The sequence below is a fragment of the Aspergillus fischeri genome, genomic scaffold (assembly GCF_000149645.3).
Source record: "Aspergillus fischeri NRRL 181 1099437636252 genomic scaffold, whole genome shotgun sequence".
Classification (NCBI taxonomy): domain Eukaryota; kingdom Fungi; phylum Ascomycota; class Eurotiomycetes; order Eurotiales; family Aspergillaceae; genus Aspergillus; species Aspergillus fischeri.
The window spans coordinates 2,444,066-2,461,655 of NW_001509768.1; the positions used below are offsets into that span (position 1 = coordinate 2,444,066).

General features: G+C 47.9%; 6 protein-coding genes across 6 annotated transcripts, besides 2 other annotated features; 4 read left to right on the top strand and 2 right to left on the bottom strand.

The window, feature by feature from the left end:
* Nucleotides 1-655: 655 nt before the first annotated feature.
* Nucleotides 656-1,993, bottom strand: NFIA_070270 (uncharacterized protein; the record flags this gene model as incomplete). Its single annotated transcript, XM_001263752.1, has 2 exons — nucleotides 656-1,799; nucleotides 1,863-1,993. 2 exons carry the CDS (start codon nucleotides 1,991-1,993, stop codon nucleotides 656-658), a joined length of 1,275 nt encoding a protein of 424 aa, XP_001263753.1.
* A 444-nt stretch (nucleotides 1,994-2,437) lies between these two features.
* Nucleotides 2,438-3,436, top strand: NFIA_070280 (uncharacterized protein; the record flags this gene model as incomplete). The annotated part of the gene is made up of 3 exons (XM_001263753.1): nucleotides 2,438-2,659; nucleotides 2,739-2,958; nucleotides 3,015-3,436. 3 exons carry the CDS (start codon nucleotides 2,438-2,440, stop codon nucleotides 3,434-3,436), a joined length of 864 nt encoding a protein of 287 aa, XP_001263754.1.
* Nucleotides 3,437-3,711: 275 nt separating this feature from the next.
* NFIA_070290 (40S ribosomal protein uS4) lies at nucleotides 3,712-4,625 on the bottom strand (the record flags this gene model as incomplete). The annotated part of the gene is made up of 6 exons (XM_001263754.1): nucleotides 3,712-3,889; nucleotides 3,946-4,179; nucleotides 4,239-4,337; nucleotides 4,416-4,434; nucleotides 4,505-4,542; nucleotides 4,612-4,625. 6 exons carry the CDS (start codon nucleotides 4,623-4,625, stop codon nucleotides 3,712-3,714), a joined length of 582 nt encoding a protein of 193 aa, XP_001263755.1.
* Nucleotides 4,626-4,892: 267 nt separating this feature from the next.
* Nucleotides 4,893-5,619, top strand: NFIA_070300 (60S ribosomal protein eL21; the record flags this gene model as incomplete). The annotated part of the gene is made up of 4 exons (XM_001263755.1): nucleotides 4,893-4,928; nucleotides 5,002-5,069; nucleotides 5,139-5,186; nucleotides 5,295-5,619. The coding sequence occupies 4 exons, from the start codon at nucleotides 4,893-4,895 to the stop codon at nucleotides 5,617-5,619; spliced, it is 477 nt and encodes a 158-aa protein (XP_001263756.1).
* An 877-nt stretch (nucleotides 5,620-6,496) lies between these two features.
* NFIA_070310 (putative mitochondrial carrier protein (Rim2)) lies at nucleotides 6,497-7,808 on the top strand (the record flags this gene model as incomplete). Its single annotated transcript, XM_001263756.1, has 3 exons — nucleotides 6,497-6,696; nucleotides 6,763-7,710; nucleotides 7,769-7,808. The coding sequence occupies 3 exons, from the start codon at nucleotides 6,497-6,499 to the stop codon at nucleotides 7,806-7,808; spliced, it is 1,188 nt and encodes a 395-aa protein (XP_001263757.1).
* Nucleotides 7,809-14,296: 6,488 nt separating this feature from the next.
* NFIA_070320 (putative C2H2 zinc finger domain protein) lies at nucleotides 14,297-17,138 on the top strand (the record flags this gene model as incomplete). The annotated part of the gene is made up of 3 exons (XM_001263757.1): nucleotides 14,297-14,461; nucleotides 14,528-16,556; nucleotides 16,621-17,138. The coding sequence occupies 3 exons, from the start codon at nucleotides 14,297-14,299 to the stop codon at nucleotides 17,136-17,138; spliced, it is 2,712 nt and encodes a 903-aa protein (XP_001263758.1).
* Nucleotides 17,139-17,268: 130 nt separating this feature from the next.
* Nucleotides 17,269-17,327: a microsatellite.
* Nucleotides 17,269-17,328: a microsatellite.
* Nucleotides 17,329-17,590: the final 262 nt, after the last annotated feature.

The window sequence follows — 17,590 nt, forward strand, 5'->3', positions numbered from 1 at the left end:
AAGAGTTGGCACGAGTCTGTGAAAGATCTGGTGTTGAAACGAAAGGGCAGGTCCGAGGTTGTTATATATCTAAAAGGTTCCGCACTTGACCATGCAATTTCCAGAAATATGACGGGCATATGATGATTGACAATTCTGATTGACTGATTCTTAGAAATCTGAAAGCCTTGATTGAGGAATATGGTGCAATATCCCTAGTACGCAGAAAGCAGTCCTTCTGGTGTCTGTAATTCCGCACCCTGACAAAGCCGCGGAATCAACACTTATCTTGCCAGATGGGTGGAGATTAGGTGCACAGCTGAAGAAAAAGTTTTAGATGCTACATTGATTTTCTTTTGCATGTCAGTAAAATAAATATCCGCGACTCGGATATGGTCAGGCTCAATAATATGATATTAGGTTTGTCATTGTGAGCTCGTATGCCCTCAATTTGCTGAGTGCAATCATGATATATTCTGACAGGTCACCACCACAACTACAGTCCCAAGTAAAGGAGGCTCACTGCTTAAATCATGTTCATAATCATACAGAACGAGCTAACTTGTCCATAACGCCGGGCTCGCATGTATGCTATTCCCCCCAGCCATACCCATACAGAAATACTCCAACCCCCATACTCCGGTTGCTGAATAGAACCCTTTTCCTCTAAACAATGCTACCACGAAGCCTTGACATCGATATGTCCATCGTCATTGACAAACTTTCCCCGATCCCATTCACGACCCTCGCCTTTCTTTGACCACTTCACGTCTTCAAGTCTGCCTTCATCATCACCACCGCCTGTGGCTGTTTTACTAGAAGTACTCTTCCATCGATCAACGACAGCATCGTTGAAGCCCGCTTCTCGTAGTCTTTCCGCACCCTTTTGCTTCCAACGAGCACGGTCGCGAAGCGCCTCGAGGGCGAGCTCCCAATCATCTTCCTCTGTTGTAAGACCTGGAACAGGGCGTCGGGAGGGCCCTTTTCGCTGATCTTGATGGTCATCTTCCATGTGGACATCCAGCGTAGGATCGTAGTCGGGAGCAAAGTGAGCGTCGATATTGCTCAAGTTGGCTTTATAGGCGCCCCGACCCCGAGAGCGGATCGCTCCCGAATCGCTGTCGACACCATGCTTAGGAGGTAGTGGTCCCACCAAATCCTCGAGTGGATCAGACTCAAACCCAGACTCTTTTCTCGGAGGAGATGGTGTCCGCACTCTCCCACGTGCTGTGGCGTATTCACGTGTCGTGCGACCATCGAGTGAGCTGCGGCGAGTGTCGTGTCTTGTATCCTCTCTACCTTTCCGGCCCCTGTGTCTGTCTGGTGATGGGCTGCGAGAGGGCGACAATGAGACCGTGCGTCGATGTCGTCTGTAGCGATCGCGAGAATTCGAGGCATGATCATCTCGTGGAGAGCGGCTACGTGTGTATGAGCGGCGGCGATGTTCTTTCCTTGAAGATCGATGACGCTTTTCATCATTGTCGTCAGATCGATGGGTTCGTCGGTGTCTGCGGGACCGATCTCTGTCCGAGGAAGCTGAACGACTCCTACGGCTTCCCATATGAGGGCGATGACTTGAATCCCGGCTTCCTCTTGTGTCTCTCAGCGAGTCCAAGTTGCCCGACAGGTGCCGGGATCGATGACGGTCGCGTTCTTTGGTATCATTCGCCGAGGAAGACGAAGCTTGGCCCCGTAATTGTCGCATTCGTTCCCTGGCTTCCCTTCCTTCCTTCCGCTTCAATGCAGCGTTATGACTGTCGGTTTCCTTTATGATATTGCGTAGAAATCTCGTATTCGGTTTAGGAGCTGCACCTGTAGGCCTGCGAGGCGACATACATCAACACAACGCTGATTACGGTGCAACTCCACATCAGATATCGTACCTTCTGGGTAAATAAGCACCTAGTCCTTGAGCCGAATATTTCATCGAGCTGTCACGGGCCTCCTTGGCTAATACTTCCGCAACATAGTCATTGCTCAGTTCGTCGTTCGTTTCTCCAGTGTTTGAAGGCATGATTGCGGGCGAAGAAAGAAAAGCGGCGATTGCGCCCAAGTGGGCAATGGAGGTAGCTCCTTCAAAATTCAAGTTTTAGCCAGCAGACAATCTTCGCGACATCATTCATACAAGAAAAGAGACATAAACCGAGTGGATTGACGAAATATGGAAGTCTATCCGCTCATGGCCAGTGCCAAATAAAGTGAGTCAGTGACTTCACCACTGGCTGGGGAAGCCGCGCTAGACGGCAATCAAAGCGGTGTCCCTCAGTATTGTCCGATAAGCTTTTGTTTACTTTTCCGTTATCTACCAGCCAACGCGCAGTCTTGGAAGCGTATCCGTTCTGAAGATACCTAAGGTTCTCAGGCAAAGAAGTCTTTGATATTCCAGCTCAGGGCTTAAACATAGGACTCACGCATATCGCTGCCATACGTACCTCATTTAGCAGAGACCGCCTTTAGAATGACCGACCAGAGCCCCGCTGAAACACTCGAACAGCTCCGACAATTGGAGCAAGAGAATGGCGACCTGAAGACTCGTCTGGCCATCATACGCATAAGCGAACCTATCTCTTCTTCAGATGCCGAGAAAACCGATTCATCGCCGTCAAAGCGTACCTCTGACGTTTCGGCCATCGATAACCCCACACCTGCTTCCCTGGAAGCAGATTTGACACACTACAAGGTACGGATAGAGATAAGTGGACTTCACCACTGCATATACTATATCCTCATTATATATTCTCTCTGACTTGTATGAGAAGGAACTCTTCGCGAAATTGCGCTTTTCCTATGTTGAGCAAGTAACAAAAGAAAAATTCCTGCGAGCAATCGTGGGCGATCCTCCCCTGGTCGTCGGACACAATGAAAACGTAGAGTTGGAAGGGCAGTTAGCAGAGGTGAAAGCTGAGCTCAAGTCGCGCAAGGAAGAAGTTAGGATCATGATTGAAGATATGGAGAAGATGGGTCGGGATCTGGCGAGTCGTGAGTGCCTTTTGCCCACTACGGCACAAAGCGGCGCTAAGTATTATTTGCTACAGGATACAAAAAAGTGCAACTACAGATGACACAACTTTCAACACTCCCAGAATCGATAGAGAACCTTGAATCCACGATTGCCGGACTGCGTGCGAAACAGGTCGCCACGATGGGCACGACATCTTCCCAGAACCTTCCACTGCCAGTGACGCTGTCTCTTTTGGCTGAGCGCGAGGCGGAACTTGCAGCATTAAACCGGCAACTTGCGGCAGTACAGAATGCTCTGCCACGCAAGACAAGAGAAGCCGAAGCAATGGAAAGAGAATTGAGTGTACTAGAAAGACGCAGGAGCGAAGCAACCGCACAAGCACGGGAGGCACAGAGAATGAAACAGGAAGGCAAGAGTGACGGCCTCGAAGAGTTGGGCAGGTGGTACAGGAGCGCAGAGGAAACACTGAAAAGTTTGGTGGGTGTTGAGGGATAAAACAGAAGGCCGGATGATTGATGACTGGATTTGTATTATGGGGGCGTCGCGATTTCATAATTCGGATGTGTATATATAGGCGAAAGCGGTGGTATTCTAGATTTACAGCACAATGGTACAAGTTGGGTCTCGAAATGAAGCCCGTAGGCTATCTAATTCATTGACGTGCATGATCATACAACATGATACGCTATGCTGCAGACACCATGGAACCCCTCATGTTTTTGATTTCCAAAACGAGACCCGTCCGTACTCCTGATTTTTTGTTAAGACATTTACTCCTCGTCCTCCTCAGCCTCCTCACCGTCACCGCCAGCAGCGGCAGCGGCCTTCTTGCGCTGGACACGGCCAGGGCGGCCGCCACCGTAGGGGGAGGTGAGAGCGAAGTCGATGTGCTTCTGGGAGTCAAGGCGAACCATGTAGGAAGGCACGTTGACGATCTGCTTGCCGACACTGTTGGTTAAAAGGTTAGCATCATTTCCTTAGCGCTATCGCATGGTGAACCATACCGGATGTGACGCTGCTTGATCAGGACACGAGCGTGGTGGATAGACTTGGCAAGTCCGAGCTTGTAGACACAGGTCTGCAGACGACGCTCAAGGAAGTCCTCGACACGGAGGGCCAGGACGTAATCGAGCTTCATGCGGGACTCATCGAGCACACCAATGCGGACCAGACGACGAATCAAAGCGTTACCTTCGAAAAGACGCTTGGGATCCTTCTCGTCGAGGGTGAGAAGCTCACTAGACCGGAATATGTTAGTCACTGCTCTCAATTGTCGTGGGGCTGAGAAAGCGCATACCGAGCAGCACGACGGATCTTGGAGAGGGTGAGCTGGACACGCCACACCTCACGCTTGTTGCGCAGGCCGTACTCGCCGACAATCTTCAGTTCCGAGTCACTAGTGACCAAAGGTTAGGCATGGAACACACGACTTAAACAGAAGCACGCTTCTGATCAGTGGCCGGAGAGTACTAACAGACGAGCCGACTCGAAAGCTGAACATCAATTAGCGTTTATTCGGACTTTGATTAATTTTCCATTTTTGGATATATTAGAAATACTTACGACGACGAGGGACCTTGTAGGTCTTGGAGTAAACGCGACTGTAATGCAGAATCGGTAATTAGAATGATGCGACTTCATTTCGCATTTAACACAAGGCATATACTCACGGGACGGGGGCCATGGCTGCTGATTGCGCGTTGTCGTGATGTTGTCGAGCACACCAAACTTCACGAAGATCGCAAAGTTCAGAAGTTGAGGATGCTCTTTGGGGAGGAAACAAGCGAGGAGAAAGAGTGGAGACTAACCGTGTTGAGGTTAGGGTTAGGGCTAGCCCTGGCGGCGCACCAATGCACCCGAGGACGTTTGACACCATCACCAAGTGCGGCAGAAGGAGGCATTTCTTCGTTGTCGACAATTTTTCAACACCAGCACCACCTACACCGCAAAAATGGGTCACTCCCACGGTTTGAGATCGGGCACTCGCGTACGTTCATGCGATGGATTCATATCGACGCTTTTTTGCGCGGACTGAAACGGAACGCTGACGATGGTTGTAGTATGCCTTCAGCCGCGGCTTCAAGGAGCACGGCATGATCCGTCTGTCGACCTACCTTAAGACCTACCGGTACGAACCAGAAATCCGGACATGATACTGGAGAGATGTGCGAGCAGGATCTGATTGTTGTTTTCATAGGGTTGGCGACATTGTGGATATCAAGGTCAACGGTGCCGTTCAGAAGGGGTCAGTACAATTTCCGCCCGCTGCAATTACGAGGAGTCCGGAAGGCGCGGATTATGCGTGATTGTGGTGGAAAATTTGAGGATTTGCTTTGCTGAAAATTTGGAACAGTATGCCCTACAAGGTCTACAACGGTAAGACCGGTGTCGTCTACAACGTGACCAAGTCTTCCGTCGGTGTCATCATCTACAAGGTTGTCGGCAACCGCTACATGGAGAAGCGCATCAACGTCCGCATCGAGCACGTCAAGCACTCTCGTTCCCGTGAGGACTTCATCAAGCGTGTCAAGGAGAACGCCGCCAAGAAGCGCCAGGCCAAGGAGCAGGGCATCCACCTCCACCTGAAGAGACAGCCTGCCATGCCCCGTGAGGGCCACGTTGTCGAGGGTGTTGCCGCTGAGACCATCACCCCCATCCCTTACGACACCCACATCTAAACGAATGGATATGGCCGATGCGGTTGTTTGGTGTTTCTGGGTTTTTCCGTCTATGGGTGGACTTTGCATTGAGACGAAGCGATAAAAAATTAGGGTTCTCAGATGTTCTGGCACATCTCAAGCCTGTGCATAGATTCCCCTCAATGAAAGAAAAAAAGACAAACCTTTCGATTCCCCCTTTGAAGAATCAGTACGATTTGGATATTCTGGCTCGAACGGGTCTCTGATAGGCACCTATTGGTCAATCTGCCAGACAACTTTCGCGCCCCAATAACTCCTGCGATATTGCTATTTCTAGGGGTAACACTCAATCAATTGCTCGGGTAGATCGCAAGATCATGTCATTTCACTAGAGATTCTCCATTCGGTAGGCGTAAGCAATTGTCATGCCGACTGCAACGAGGTAGCATCGACCTGGAGCGGCACCTCTACCAGCGCCACCGAGCGCTGAATCAGAGTGGGATTATGCATGGGACCACTAGAGCTTAGGTACATACATTGGAGCAGTCAAAGAATGACGCTATGAGACCTCATTCTTTGTGAATGAAATAATCCAGTAGATGTTCCTGCATTAGCCGTTAAAGCGGCGACGGAAGAGATTGCCAATCGGCAGTGGCAGAGAGTTCCGCCCAGAGGTTCCGCCCGGGCAAAAATAAGCTGTCGCCAAAAAAAAAAAAAAATTGAACTCGAACGTAATCATCCTCGTCGCCAGTTACGCCTCCTTATTTAATTCGGTTTGGAATTATCAGCATCACTTTGTACATTACTTCTGAGAGTATTCCCTCTCCATGGCAATCACTGCCTAAATGCTACTGCTTTCCGTGTCAGACCGATCTTTGCCGTATTCTCCGTCCCGATAATACCCCAGGCCTTGTTGATGCCTCTATCAGTCACTTCTCATCCCAGCTCTGCGCAGGCGCATCTGGAAGCAAGAGAGTCTGCAGCGACTCTTGGTCAAGATCTAATGCTTCAGTCAAGGGAGACTGGCGAAATTCTACCTCAAGGGACGCAGCCGATCACACAAGATGTTGACAAAAAGAGCCAAGCGAAGCCTTTCGCCCATTTTGTCGCTGGCGGGTAAGAAGAAATTATAGTTTTATGGTGGTTGAGATGGATCTCGAAGCTAATGCGATAGATTCACAGAATTGGCGGAATGACCGCCGCGACTCTTACCTCTCCTCTTGATGTCCTGAAAACCCGGTTACAGTCCGACTTCTACCAAGCCCAGCTCAAGTCTCTTCGTGCCGCTCACCCATTGCCACCATCTAATTCACTTGCTTCACTTCCACGGACCGCTATGATGCACTTTAGCGAAACCTTCCAGATCTTGCGCTCGATACATGTCCATGAGGGCTGGCGCGCACTGTTCAAGGGCCTTGGGCCCAATCTCATTGGCGTTGTTCCGGCGCGTGCCATTAACTTCTACGTATATGGAAACGGAAAGCGGATACTTAGCGACTACTTTCAATACCACGATTCCAAGGAGACGCCCGTCGGAATCCACCTGACGGCGGCCGCCGTAGCCGGAATTGCCACAGGAACGGCCACCAACCCAATCTGGCTGGTGAAGACACGCTTACAACTAGACAAGTCTAACGCCGAGAACGGCAAGGGCCGTCAGTATAAGAACAGCTGGGACTGTATCAAACAGACGGTGCGCCACGAGGGCATTCGAGGCTTGTACAAGGGACTTTCCGCATCATACCTCGGTGTGACCGAGTCAACGCTGCAATGGGTGATGTACGAACAGATGAAGATGTACTTAGCGCGCAGGGAAGCAGCCAAGCGTGCTGATCCCAATCACATCTACAATGTCTGGGACGATGTGGAGTTGTGGGGTGGTCGAATCTGCTCCGCGGGCATGGCGAAACTGATTGCTGCGGCCGCCACGTACCCCCACGAAGTTGTCCGAACGAGGCTGAGGCAAGCCCCCACTGTATCTGTGGGGGATGGCAAAGTTCAGATGAAATACACCGGTCTTGTACAGTGCTTTAAGACTGTGTGGAAGGAGGAGGGTATGCTCGGATTGTATGGCGGTCTCACACCGCATTTGCTGCGTGTGGTTCCGTCAGCCGCCATCATGTTCGGAATGTGAGTATCTTTTGTCCCTGCTTGTACAGATGACCAGCTTCTGATATCATCACTTTAGGTACGAGGTGATTCTGCGCGTTTTCGGAACGACTTCATAGACTACCCAGGTTGTCCTTTCTAATTCGGAGCGCGGACAAGATTGCCTTTGAGCGTAAAACTTGTACTATATCTAACCCCCCTTTTTCACTGGTGTTATTATTATTGACTAGAAGGGTCAACTGCATGTATATGGCGCGATTCTTGGATAGTTGCTGCTTGGCTTGGCGTCTTCACTCTTCTCTCACATTTGATCTAATACAAGGCTGAGAAATCACTTCGTTGTAACTATATGGTGGGTTGGACCGGGGTCGGATCAGCTATAGAGAAGTGTCTTCTAAAAATAAAGCTCGATTGAGGAGAATAAATATTATCATGCTGTAGTCGGTAGCTCCTTGAAGCTGTGTTACTCGACATATCTAATGTAGGTACGGAGTACTACTACCAGTGAAGTTCACAGTAGCAGCCGCATCGGAAAATCTTGCTCTCGTTTCCTCTGACTGACCGGTGAGTGTCTGTGTACTCATATTTCAGTTATCGCTATATCATCCTCCGGTGCGCCTGCTTATTAGATAGGTATCTTGTGGATGTCTGCCGAAAAAGAAATATATATCCAGGTACCCCTCTCCATAGAGCTTTAAACTCCCTGGTGGACGTGCAATCCATTACGTACACATACTTTAAATTGGATGCAGTAAGAAAGCCTATAAAAAATGATGTTGATGATCCAACTAGGTACGTTACCACCTTTGTATTACAACATCTTAGTTGACTAACATAACTATCTTTGTGAAATCAACGGGCAACGTGACCAAGTACCAGAAGTGATCCATACCTGGGCCAAGATATCGAGTTTGCCTTTGCAAGCGATAATTGTTCAAACCTTCTGTTTAATTTACGAGTCCACCAGATCATTCGTGTCTGTGGTCGGTTGCCTAAGTACTCGGCGAGGACAAGGCTGACAGATCCTGCCAGGGACCAGCGGTCAGGCACACAGCGAGTCATGGATCCGAGAAGGTGGAAGACCGTTTCATGCTTCCAGAAGGTGACCTGGATGAGAAATAGAAAAATTAGCATGATCTCAACAAGGGAGGCGCAGCGAGGGGACCAGGACGCAGTGACATCCAAGTGCACATGAACACCCAAAGGACTTGTTGCTGCTCGCTGGCTTTGAGAATATGCAGGAGACCAAGGTGAGTATGACCAGGCCAAGCCAGTACTGAAGCTTGCAGCTTATCATTATCAATTGGCAAATGATGATCCGAGCATCTGCCTGCCCCAAGGATCGATTACCCATTACTCTGATCATCTCCCAAACGGGTAATTGCCAGGCCAGTAGGTAGTTTTTTTTTGCAGTACATCCGGCCAGAAGGTAATGTGAGCAAGGTGAAACGGCGAGTCAAGCATGGAATTGTTGCACCAGAGGAAAGCTATCCGTGTCGTCAACACATAGTTTTGTTCACATTTGGAGCTGTTGCCTTGTTCCGGGCCACTATTGCCCTCGAGATGTCACTGTTGCACCTATTCTGTGCTGTATCATTCTTAAGTCTAAAAAGGTGAAAGGGAAGGTTTCTGTATTTTGTCTTTTCATCTGACCTTCTCTTCAACGTTATCCCTAGCGATGCGATGCTTTCTATAAGAAGGTCACCTCCCTCCATGCAGAGGGAGCTATAGCACTCTAACAGGACACTTCGCTGCGATACAGAGTCTTTACCAAGAAAGAGCTCACCGGTATTGAATTCTCTTATACTCCTGCTGCAGCCTAACCCTACCTGATTCCTGTCACGACTCTATCGTGTATGATTATCCCGACGTTGACCAATCCAAGGTAGTCAGACCCAGTTCTTTTCAAACTCTACCTCTCAGTTCGAGGACTTTTTCCTTTCAGCCTTCTCAGGCTAACTGGGGTTTCTTCAAGAAACCAAATGTCTTACGCCACTCAGCAACAAATGGACCTTCTCCATATCGGCTCCTGGACACACCGGTACGATATCACCACAGCTCCTCAAGACGTTCTTCGGTCTCCTGGGGCCAAAAATCCTTCGTCATCTTTGCAAAATCAGAGCAATAATAAAGTTCCTTTAATGCTGCAAGCTATGCTGGATCAGTCTCCAAAAGCAGACCCTTGGTCGCCAGTCGCGATGCAACAAAAGCGAAATCAAAAGCTGTCATTTTGATCTAGCTTTCCGATTTTTTTTTTGTATACTCACCTTCAGTTATCCCTTTATACTGTATCTGTTAGGTCTCCTGTTTGTTCAATTAGACTGCTTTGTATTTGGCTGACAGAGACCAAAAGCATTTTAGATATTTTTATCAGTCCCTAGTTGCTGTCGTGTCTTATACTCCAAGTTCCCAAAAGATACTTTGATTGGTATCAGTTCCTCTAAGAACTATACTTCACCAAAATACCTATCCCAAGCTAGCTTATTTTGTGCACCTTGACCATTTAGACCTGGTTAGACTCAGGTCAGGCTGCATAGATCACGAAACTAAGGATAGCTATCCGACAGTGATAATTTACAACACGGTACCTTGTCTCACCCAGAAATGCACACCGCAATCTATCTTTTGCTCTCAACCTAGTCAGACGTCTATCCAGTTCTGCAGGTGGTCCCGAAATCTGTAGTCCATCTTTTGCGTCTCTTGGTTCTGGTGTCCATCCAGCCTTGCACCGCCCCTAGCGAGGTTGTCTCACGCCCAAAAAGGCCTTGGGCAGCTCGACTCAAAGGAAAGTCTAAGTAAATAACTATCCAGAGCACCGGGTTTGGACGTATCGTTGGTGTACAGAATCCCTTTTCTTCGGAAAGCGCAATGCTGGGGTCACATCTGTAGTCCGCTTTTCGGTTAGATTATCCTTTTAGTGACTAATTTCTTTTGCTGCTTTCTCTCATACAGATATAATTTTCCTTTTCTCGTGAGGCGAAATTCTATGATTTCGAGAATCCTTGAAAACTCGCTTTCGACCATCAGTAACGAGAGAGCCCCCGGGGAAGATGGAGAAGAACAGAGATGTGGGACCGTGGATTTAGGTTGGCACTTGGCCCACAGTCTACCTTAATGATGGGTTCTGTTATTTTCTTATTTTTATTTATTTATTTTCTAAATCCAAGATATTGCTCAGAAACTGTTATTTGAATTCTGGTCCCATTCATCCTTAGATCAACTTAAAGATAGGTACAGAGTAGTTCGTTGCTGTTTCTCTAATTTTCGAGTAGCTTTTCTGTGTATGGAAGATCTTGTTTCACTTTAAGCCAATTGAACAATTCTTTTATGATAATGAAATGGCGCAAAGGCGGTGATAAACCACCAAAGACAGAGGAAAAAAAGCAAAGACGTTCAAACCCATAATCATCCAGTCCATTGTCCCAACCTTGAGAGTACGTAGACTGATAAGCGAACGTGGCCTTGGTTCGGGGTTGATCCCCTTGATTCTGGACCCTCCAGTTCGAACCACAATTTCAGCGCCAGTAGAGAGGTAGGGGAAGTCGAAACGTCCCGAGATCTGCACAACATGTTCTAGATGATGTTTAACGCTCCCCGCATATCATGATTTCTTTTCTCCGCCACCGACCGAAAATCTAATAGTACTCCGTAGTAATAATAATAATGATCTGGAGAATCTTCACTTCAGTAGTTCTTCTCAGCAACATTATGGCAACTGCGCCAACTGCGCTTGTAAGTCATTACATTACTAATTGTTTGAGCATTAGGCAGCAAAACCAGCAGTGTTTTGGTGGCACAGATGCTTCAGCTTTCAATGCTCACCGCGAGACAAACCATTTACGTGATAGAATCTGTCGCGGATATTTGAGTCTGCTATACCCGTAGCGACGATGAGTTGTTGATAGATGACGGGGTGTGAGAATTTGCCAAGTTTCACTATCTGTCTCTTAGCTCCGTCGGGGAGCCTTGGAGGCGCCTGGCCTGCTGCCAAGGTATTCTCAGCAGAGAGAGCATATGCCTAGGAGATCCTTCGTAGGCTTGACCGGTGAGCGATTTAGACGATTTACCAGCCGGGTTGAAATCGAAATTTAGCAATCTCTTACGAAAGAGGCATCGCTCAACAAAATTGATTTTCTCCTCAAAGCGCTTTTATGATGCAATGCTACAATGAGAGGTGGCTTTGCCTGAGGAGCGAGGAGTGAGCCTCAAAAAAGCCATGATAGTGCTGCGCCATCTTCGTGTGGCTGACGAGTGGCTAGTGCGACACAATATGGAGAATGTGGCGTGTCATAGGTGGATTCATTCGACGATGATGGACAACAAAGAAATCGTTGAATCTGTCTACCGTCCATTCTAGACCTCAGAATATTTGCGGGTCCGTTCGCCAGCTGTACTGTCCAGATGATCGGGGTGATTACACCGTAGTCCACAATTGGAAGTGCCACTTGACTCCTTGTTATCGAATTACAGCTTCGAGAGTCGAGGCTCCAGTAGATCAGATACATTTATTCAGTTCAATTCCGTGATATCTCTGCTCGGGGGACGTTTGGACTAGTTTGATATCATGACATGTGTATATATCTACGGGTGGAATCTAGATTGTCTTGGTTCCCTTAATGGCGGGCGGGCCCAGAGTTCCATGATCCACCATGATCCACCATCGATGTCTCCACTTCTATCACCTCCGCAATGTCAATTCCAAGGTTGCGCTTCACTTTGAAGACAGAGGTGAACTCAGCCAGCCTCAAACAACCACTGAGGAAGGGCTGCGAAGCAACGTGACGGGAAAAAAAGAATATCAACAGTCAATCAGACGTACATAATCATTATTTGTGTAATGCATACAGATGGCTTTCTACCTAGTAAGGTAGTTATGGTTGCAAAGTACTCAGTAGCTACCTACTTTGATACGTAGGTCAAGAAAAGATTAGTGTTCGGAAGTCGCGCAGCTGATGTATGCAAATTACAAGGTATCAGCCATCCAGTTGCTGAGTTCTAAATCCCTTTACTCCAACTCGTCAGATAACTCGGCAAGAGGCGAACAATCTTAGCGAGTAAGGTACGTACTTAGGTAGCTATGGAAGGTACGAGCCAAGAAGTTTTCGGACCAACCTAGGTTGACAGTGTGACGACTTCGCTGACGCTGAGCCTATGTACTTTTTGTCCGTTTATTTTTTCAGGGACACTAACGTACCTAATCTTACCTGTAATAAGAATTCTTGCCGTCTTGTTTGCTATCTAGGTAGGAACCACATTGAACAATGGTTATCTACACTTAAGGCTGGACAATAATTTTTTCCGTTGCAAAGATTTATTCGACACAATCCTTCCCATTATTGATTATTATCACCGCGCATCCTCAGCCACACTCGAAGCCGGGTTTTGTCACTATGCCGAATAATGCTCAATTCCCAGTCCTCCTAACTTAGCCTGTAGCCGTATGTCATTATAGTTGTTACACCAACACTTGCCTAAGAAGAAATATCATACTGCACCATGGCAAGACAGAAACAGTAAACAGATTAAGAAGCATGTATCTAGAGGGCTCTCTGACCTGCAATGTAGAAGTCTTCTTTGGCTGTGATATTCATTGCTGGATGTCGCAAAGAGTTGCAATAAATTCTAGAGAGAGACAAATGTGAATGACGAGGTGATTGAGGTTTGAGGCTCTGCTTGTATTTCAAGCACTCCTGGAAATAAAGACATTACAGTTGACCCTTGGCCCATAAATCGAGTAAGTACCGTGTGCCGGACATTGGCAGTGCGAGTACCCCAGATCGCCTAAATAGTCTGAATTTGATGCGTATTAGTTCGCATTTGCTAGTAAAATACCGTACAGTACTTGCAGGGAGTGAGGCGAAGCCATCCACTGCATTACTCGAATACAATCCTCCCAGAGCCAAGTGAGATACATATACCGGACAGACGCTTGACCTCAAGCTCCACCAAGCAATTCTATTAGGATAATTCATCCTGTGGACCTCATCGAGAAGTGTGACCTCTAGCTTCCGCTGTCAAGTGTCAACCTCCTTCGAACACACTGTTCTCCGCCTAAGGTGCTCAGCGAATTTTCTCTGACAAAATTTGCAAACCTGAGTCCAAGCAATAAGTTATTATGGGCTTATTCATCCCCCTACCTGTGTTGAAGCTAAGGTGTATGGAGATCAGGCAGGCATGGTCTAGTAGGCTGTACCTTACGAACTTTCCCATAGCAGCCGCGTGGGTACCTACTTCACCCAGGTAAAGGAGGACAAGTACTTGATGATCCCTCTTAAAGATGACATTCCCAAATTTCTCTCTTTCTCGCCATCGTCCGTAGTTCATTTCCCCAGTGTCTTCAAAGTAAAACATTCTGTCCTTGCGGGCATCATCTTACTCTTTTACCAAGCGCTTAGTGACACTCTTTTTTACTCAACGTGATGTTTGCCTATCGTTAAGACCGTTGCTTTTTACAAACTGTATGCCAGGCCCTTTAGCCGAAACTTGTTTTTCTAAACTCTGCGTCTATCTCTTGTGTGCCGTTGTACTATTTTGTTTCTATTTCGTCGACATCCTAGCATCCTGTCTTTTGTCAATCTATTGAAATACTGTTGAGACATTCGTTATCATGAATCCTCTGAACAATGGCCATATTATTGATGACTTCAATTACGAGCAAGACGATATATACGTCGGCTCCAGTGTCATTTGGCGTGCCGTCCGTTACGCTGCACCTCCCGTCCAGACACTGGAGGGCCATTTGGCTCCAGCCCCGACCCTCGACATGTCTTTTGTGAGTCAACCACCTACAAGTTTATTTTGTCGGTATATTAAGACAGCTGGCTAACACTTTGGCAAGACTCATAGCCAAAATCCATTCTTCGCTCCGGTGTCTCCGTCCAGTATCGGCAGTACAGGGGCGCCAGCCCAGTTATCCGGCCATGAGACAGGAACCAACTACAACTTTGAGGCACTTGACTTGACTGACGGCAACTTGGTTCCACCGGAAGTTCCGCTGTTACAGGGTGATTGGGCTGGCCAATGGCCAACTATCGGATCTCTCGATGCAGTGCCCGTGCAACTGCCGTCAGAGCCGCAAGACGCTGTCCACAGTCCGCTTGCGAAGGTAAATCAACTTAGGAACGATCTTCAATTGTGGGACTCATTAGTACTGCAAGCCTTGCCTGAACTCGATTATTCTCAGCTGATCGACCTGAGAAGTTTCGTTAAAGCTACCTTCTGCAAGCTGGACACATCAATACAGGAGAGACTTGACCTAGGTGCTCCCAATATACCTTCTCCGCGAGATAGGTACCTTTGCAAGCTCTGCAGTCAAGGCAATCGGAAGGTGTACGGAACTCGTGGAACCTTCCGGCGGCATGTGAGTCTTACTCATCAAGCGGAGCACAAGTACTATTGTCCTGCATGTTCCTTCAGTACACCTAGAAGGGACAAGTTCCGTGGCCATTTGCAAGTCAAACACGGTTCTTTTGCCCTTACTCTACTGAATAAGGGCTGCCTCGACAACCTAGCCCGACCATGCCCACCTCCCAAAACTTGTGGACTTTGTCCAAAGCAAGTGAACACATGGAAGAGATATTTCGAGTGCATCGTGAAGCACTGCCGCCTACCTGGCGGAAGTTCTGCATACACCAGTGCAAGCCAGAGCAGACGAGGCAGCGGCAACACTGGCGGAGACGGGACAGACTTTGGCGGCCAGCAGGGGTTTGGCCCCAGCGGTAATGATGGATCAGGTTTCCCCCCGTCGTCTTCAGTTGAAGGAGACAACATGGGTGGAGGCGACTATGACTTCAACAATATTGGCCAGCAATTCAGTTTCCATGCTGCCAGTCTTTCTCAACACAATACACAAGCCAGTCTTGCTGTTGATACTATTGACGAAGCCGAGCAAAGCCCCCCGTTCGTAACCAACGCTCATGCTCGTACTCGTCCCAACTCAGTACTGAACAAAGACGGCCCCGAGCACCTATCACCCGTCCATAGTCCAACAAGCTTACAAGACTATCACCGCACCCTGAATTCGACTCTAAAAGAAGGCTCACCAACCTCTACCAAGAGGAATCATAGTCTGGACAGCTTCAAGCAATTGTCTGCCGCCCGAAATGCACCACATTCATCGAATAGTTCTGGACGAAGTCGCATCTCAAATGCACGACCAAGTCCAACTGATGAAAATCCTCGAAAGAACCAATTTCGAAATCTTGAGAAGTCTTGCCAGACAAAGTGCAGGACCTGCGGTCATACCATGCAGAGTTGCACTCATTGTACAGCCTCCGATGGAGCTGAGCGAAAATGCCACCTTTGCGCAGGCAAGGCTCGCCAGCGAAGTAACCAGTCACGCCCCTGGCATCAGGAAACATATCCCGATCATGCATATATTCCTAGGAAATCTTTATCACCACCCTGGAAGCTTGGTCGAGAGTTGGACTTGACTTCACAAGTCTTTGAGCATGAGCTATTTTTGCAAGAGTCAAGGAAAGAGCTCGTAACATGCACAAAGACCATCATTCCTGCCGTTCATCCGACCTCTATTATTTTTCCTTACGCTGTTTCCCAGAGGACGAAGCCATTGTTGGTCCTTCACAATAACTTACAAAGCGACTGCATGGGTATCCTTACTGCCAAGCTTGAGAGTTATGGCAACCGGCCATTCCTGCCGTGCAGTCAAGGCAGTCATGCACTTGGTCGTCCTGGCACTTATAACACAAGGACATCCCGGGGCTTGCTAAATGGACATGATGTCCTTACCCGTTCCGCAATACTCATGTCGGAGATGGCTACCCAGCCTTGCATAACACTGACTGAGAAACCGGCCACTCTTTCGATAGCTTCCGCTCCGCATGCCCTTGACCTTTCGGCATGGGATAGTGAGTCTCCAAACGCTTCAACCTATCATTGTCATAAGCCGCCGCTGACTGAAAAAAACATTAGATGTCCCCGACAGTGTGGCCATAGCGCGGAAGCAGTTACCTCTATGCAGCACAGAGGTCCAAATGCAGCTCCTGGACGACGCGCTTGATTCGGCAAGTCCAGACCTTACAGATACAACAGTAATATTGCGAAGGAGGTCACACATGCTTCAGACGAGGCTCCGTGTTATTGTTAAGCTGCTCAAACTCAAAACGACGGTTGCGAATGTCATTGAGCTTGAAGCACCAAAAGCACATAAACTCCGATCATCTGAAATTACCCCAGACTATCCTGGCCTCATTGAATTCACAGTCGATCTTCCTATCCGCGACGAGACTCTCTCACTTTCTCAACTATGGAGTATAGTGATTAGCAACGCGGGGATGATTGTTGGAGGCTTCGCTTCCACGGCACTCGATACCCCCAATTTAAATGATGGGAGGGATGATCTTCAATTACTTTTCATGATGCTCATCCACATTCTGATGAAGTTCGCTGAAGCCCCGATCCGTCCAGTCAATACAATGTTGGTTGAATGATGATATGCTTCTTGATGCTCATACGACTACGGGAATTGCTCTTTTCTTTATCTCCTGGAGCAAGAATTGGCATGACAGGCCTCGGAATGTTGTCGGACTTGTCTACCATATCTCCCTTTGTCCTTCTCACTCTTCTCCTTCTTCTCCTTCTTCTCCTTCTTCTCCTTCTTCTCCTTCTTCTCCTTCTTCTCGTCCTTCTGTGTCTTACGCAGAGAAGAGCCACGTTGAAGCGGAAGTAACAATGTAAAAAATGTTTATTTAATCCTTTATTTTCTTATGTTATTGACTCATGATCACAAAAATGAAATTATACCCTCTCATGTTACTTTACGTCTGCTTATGTCATTAATGTGCAAAGACCTTTCTGTAAGATGCTACTCACCTACCTCAATATTTAGCATGCTATGCTATTATGGACTGCTGTAGGCAAGTACACTGTAAATAAGAACAGA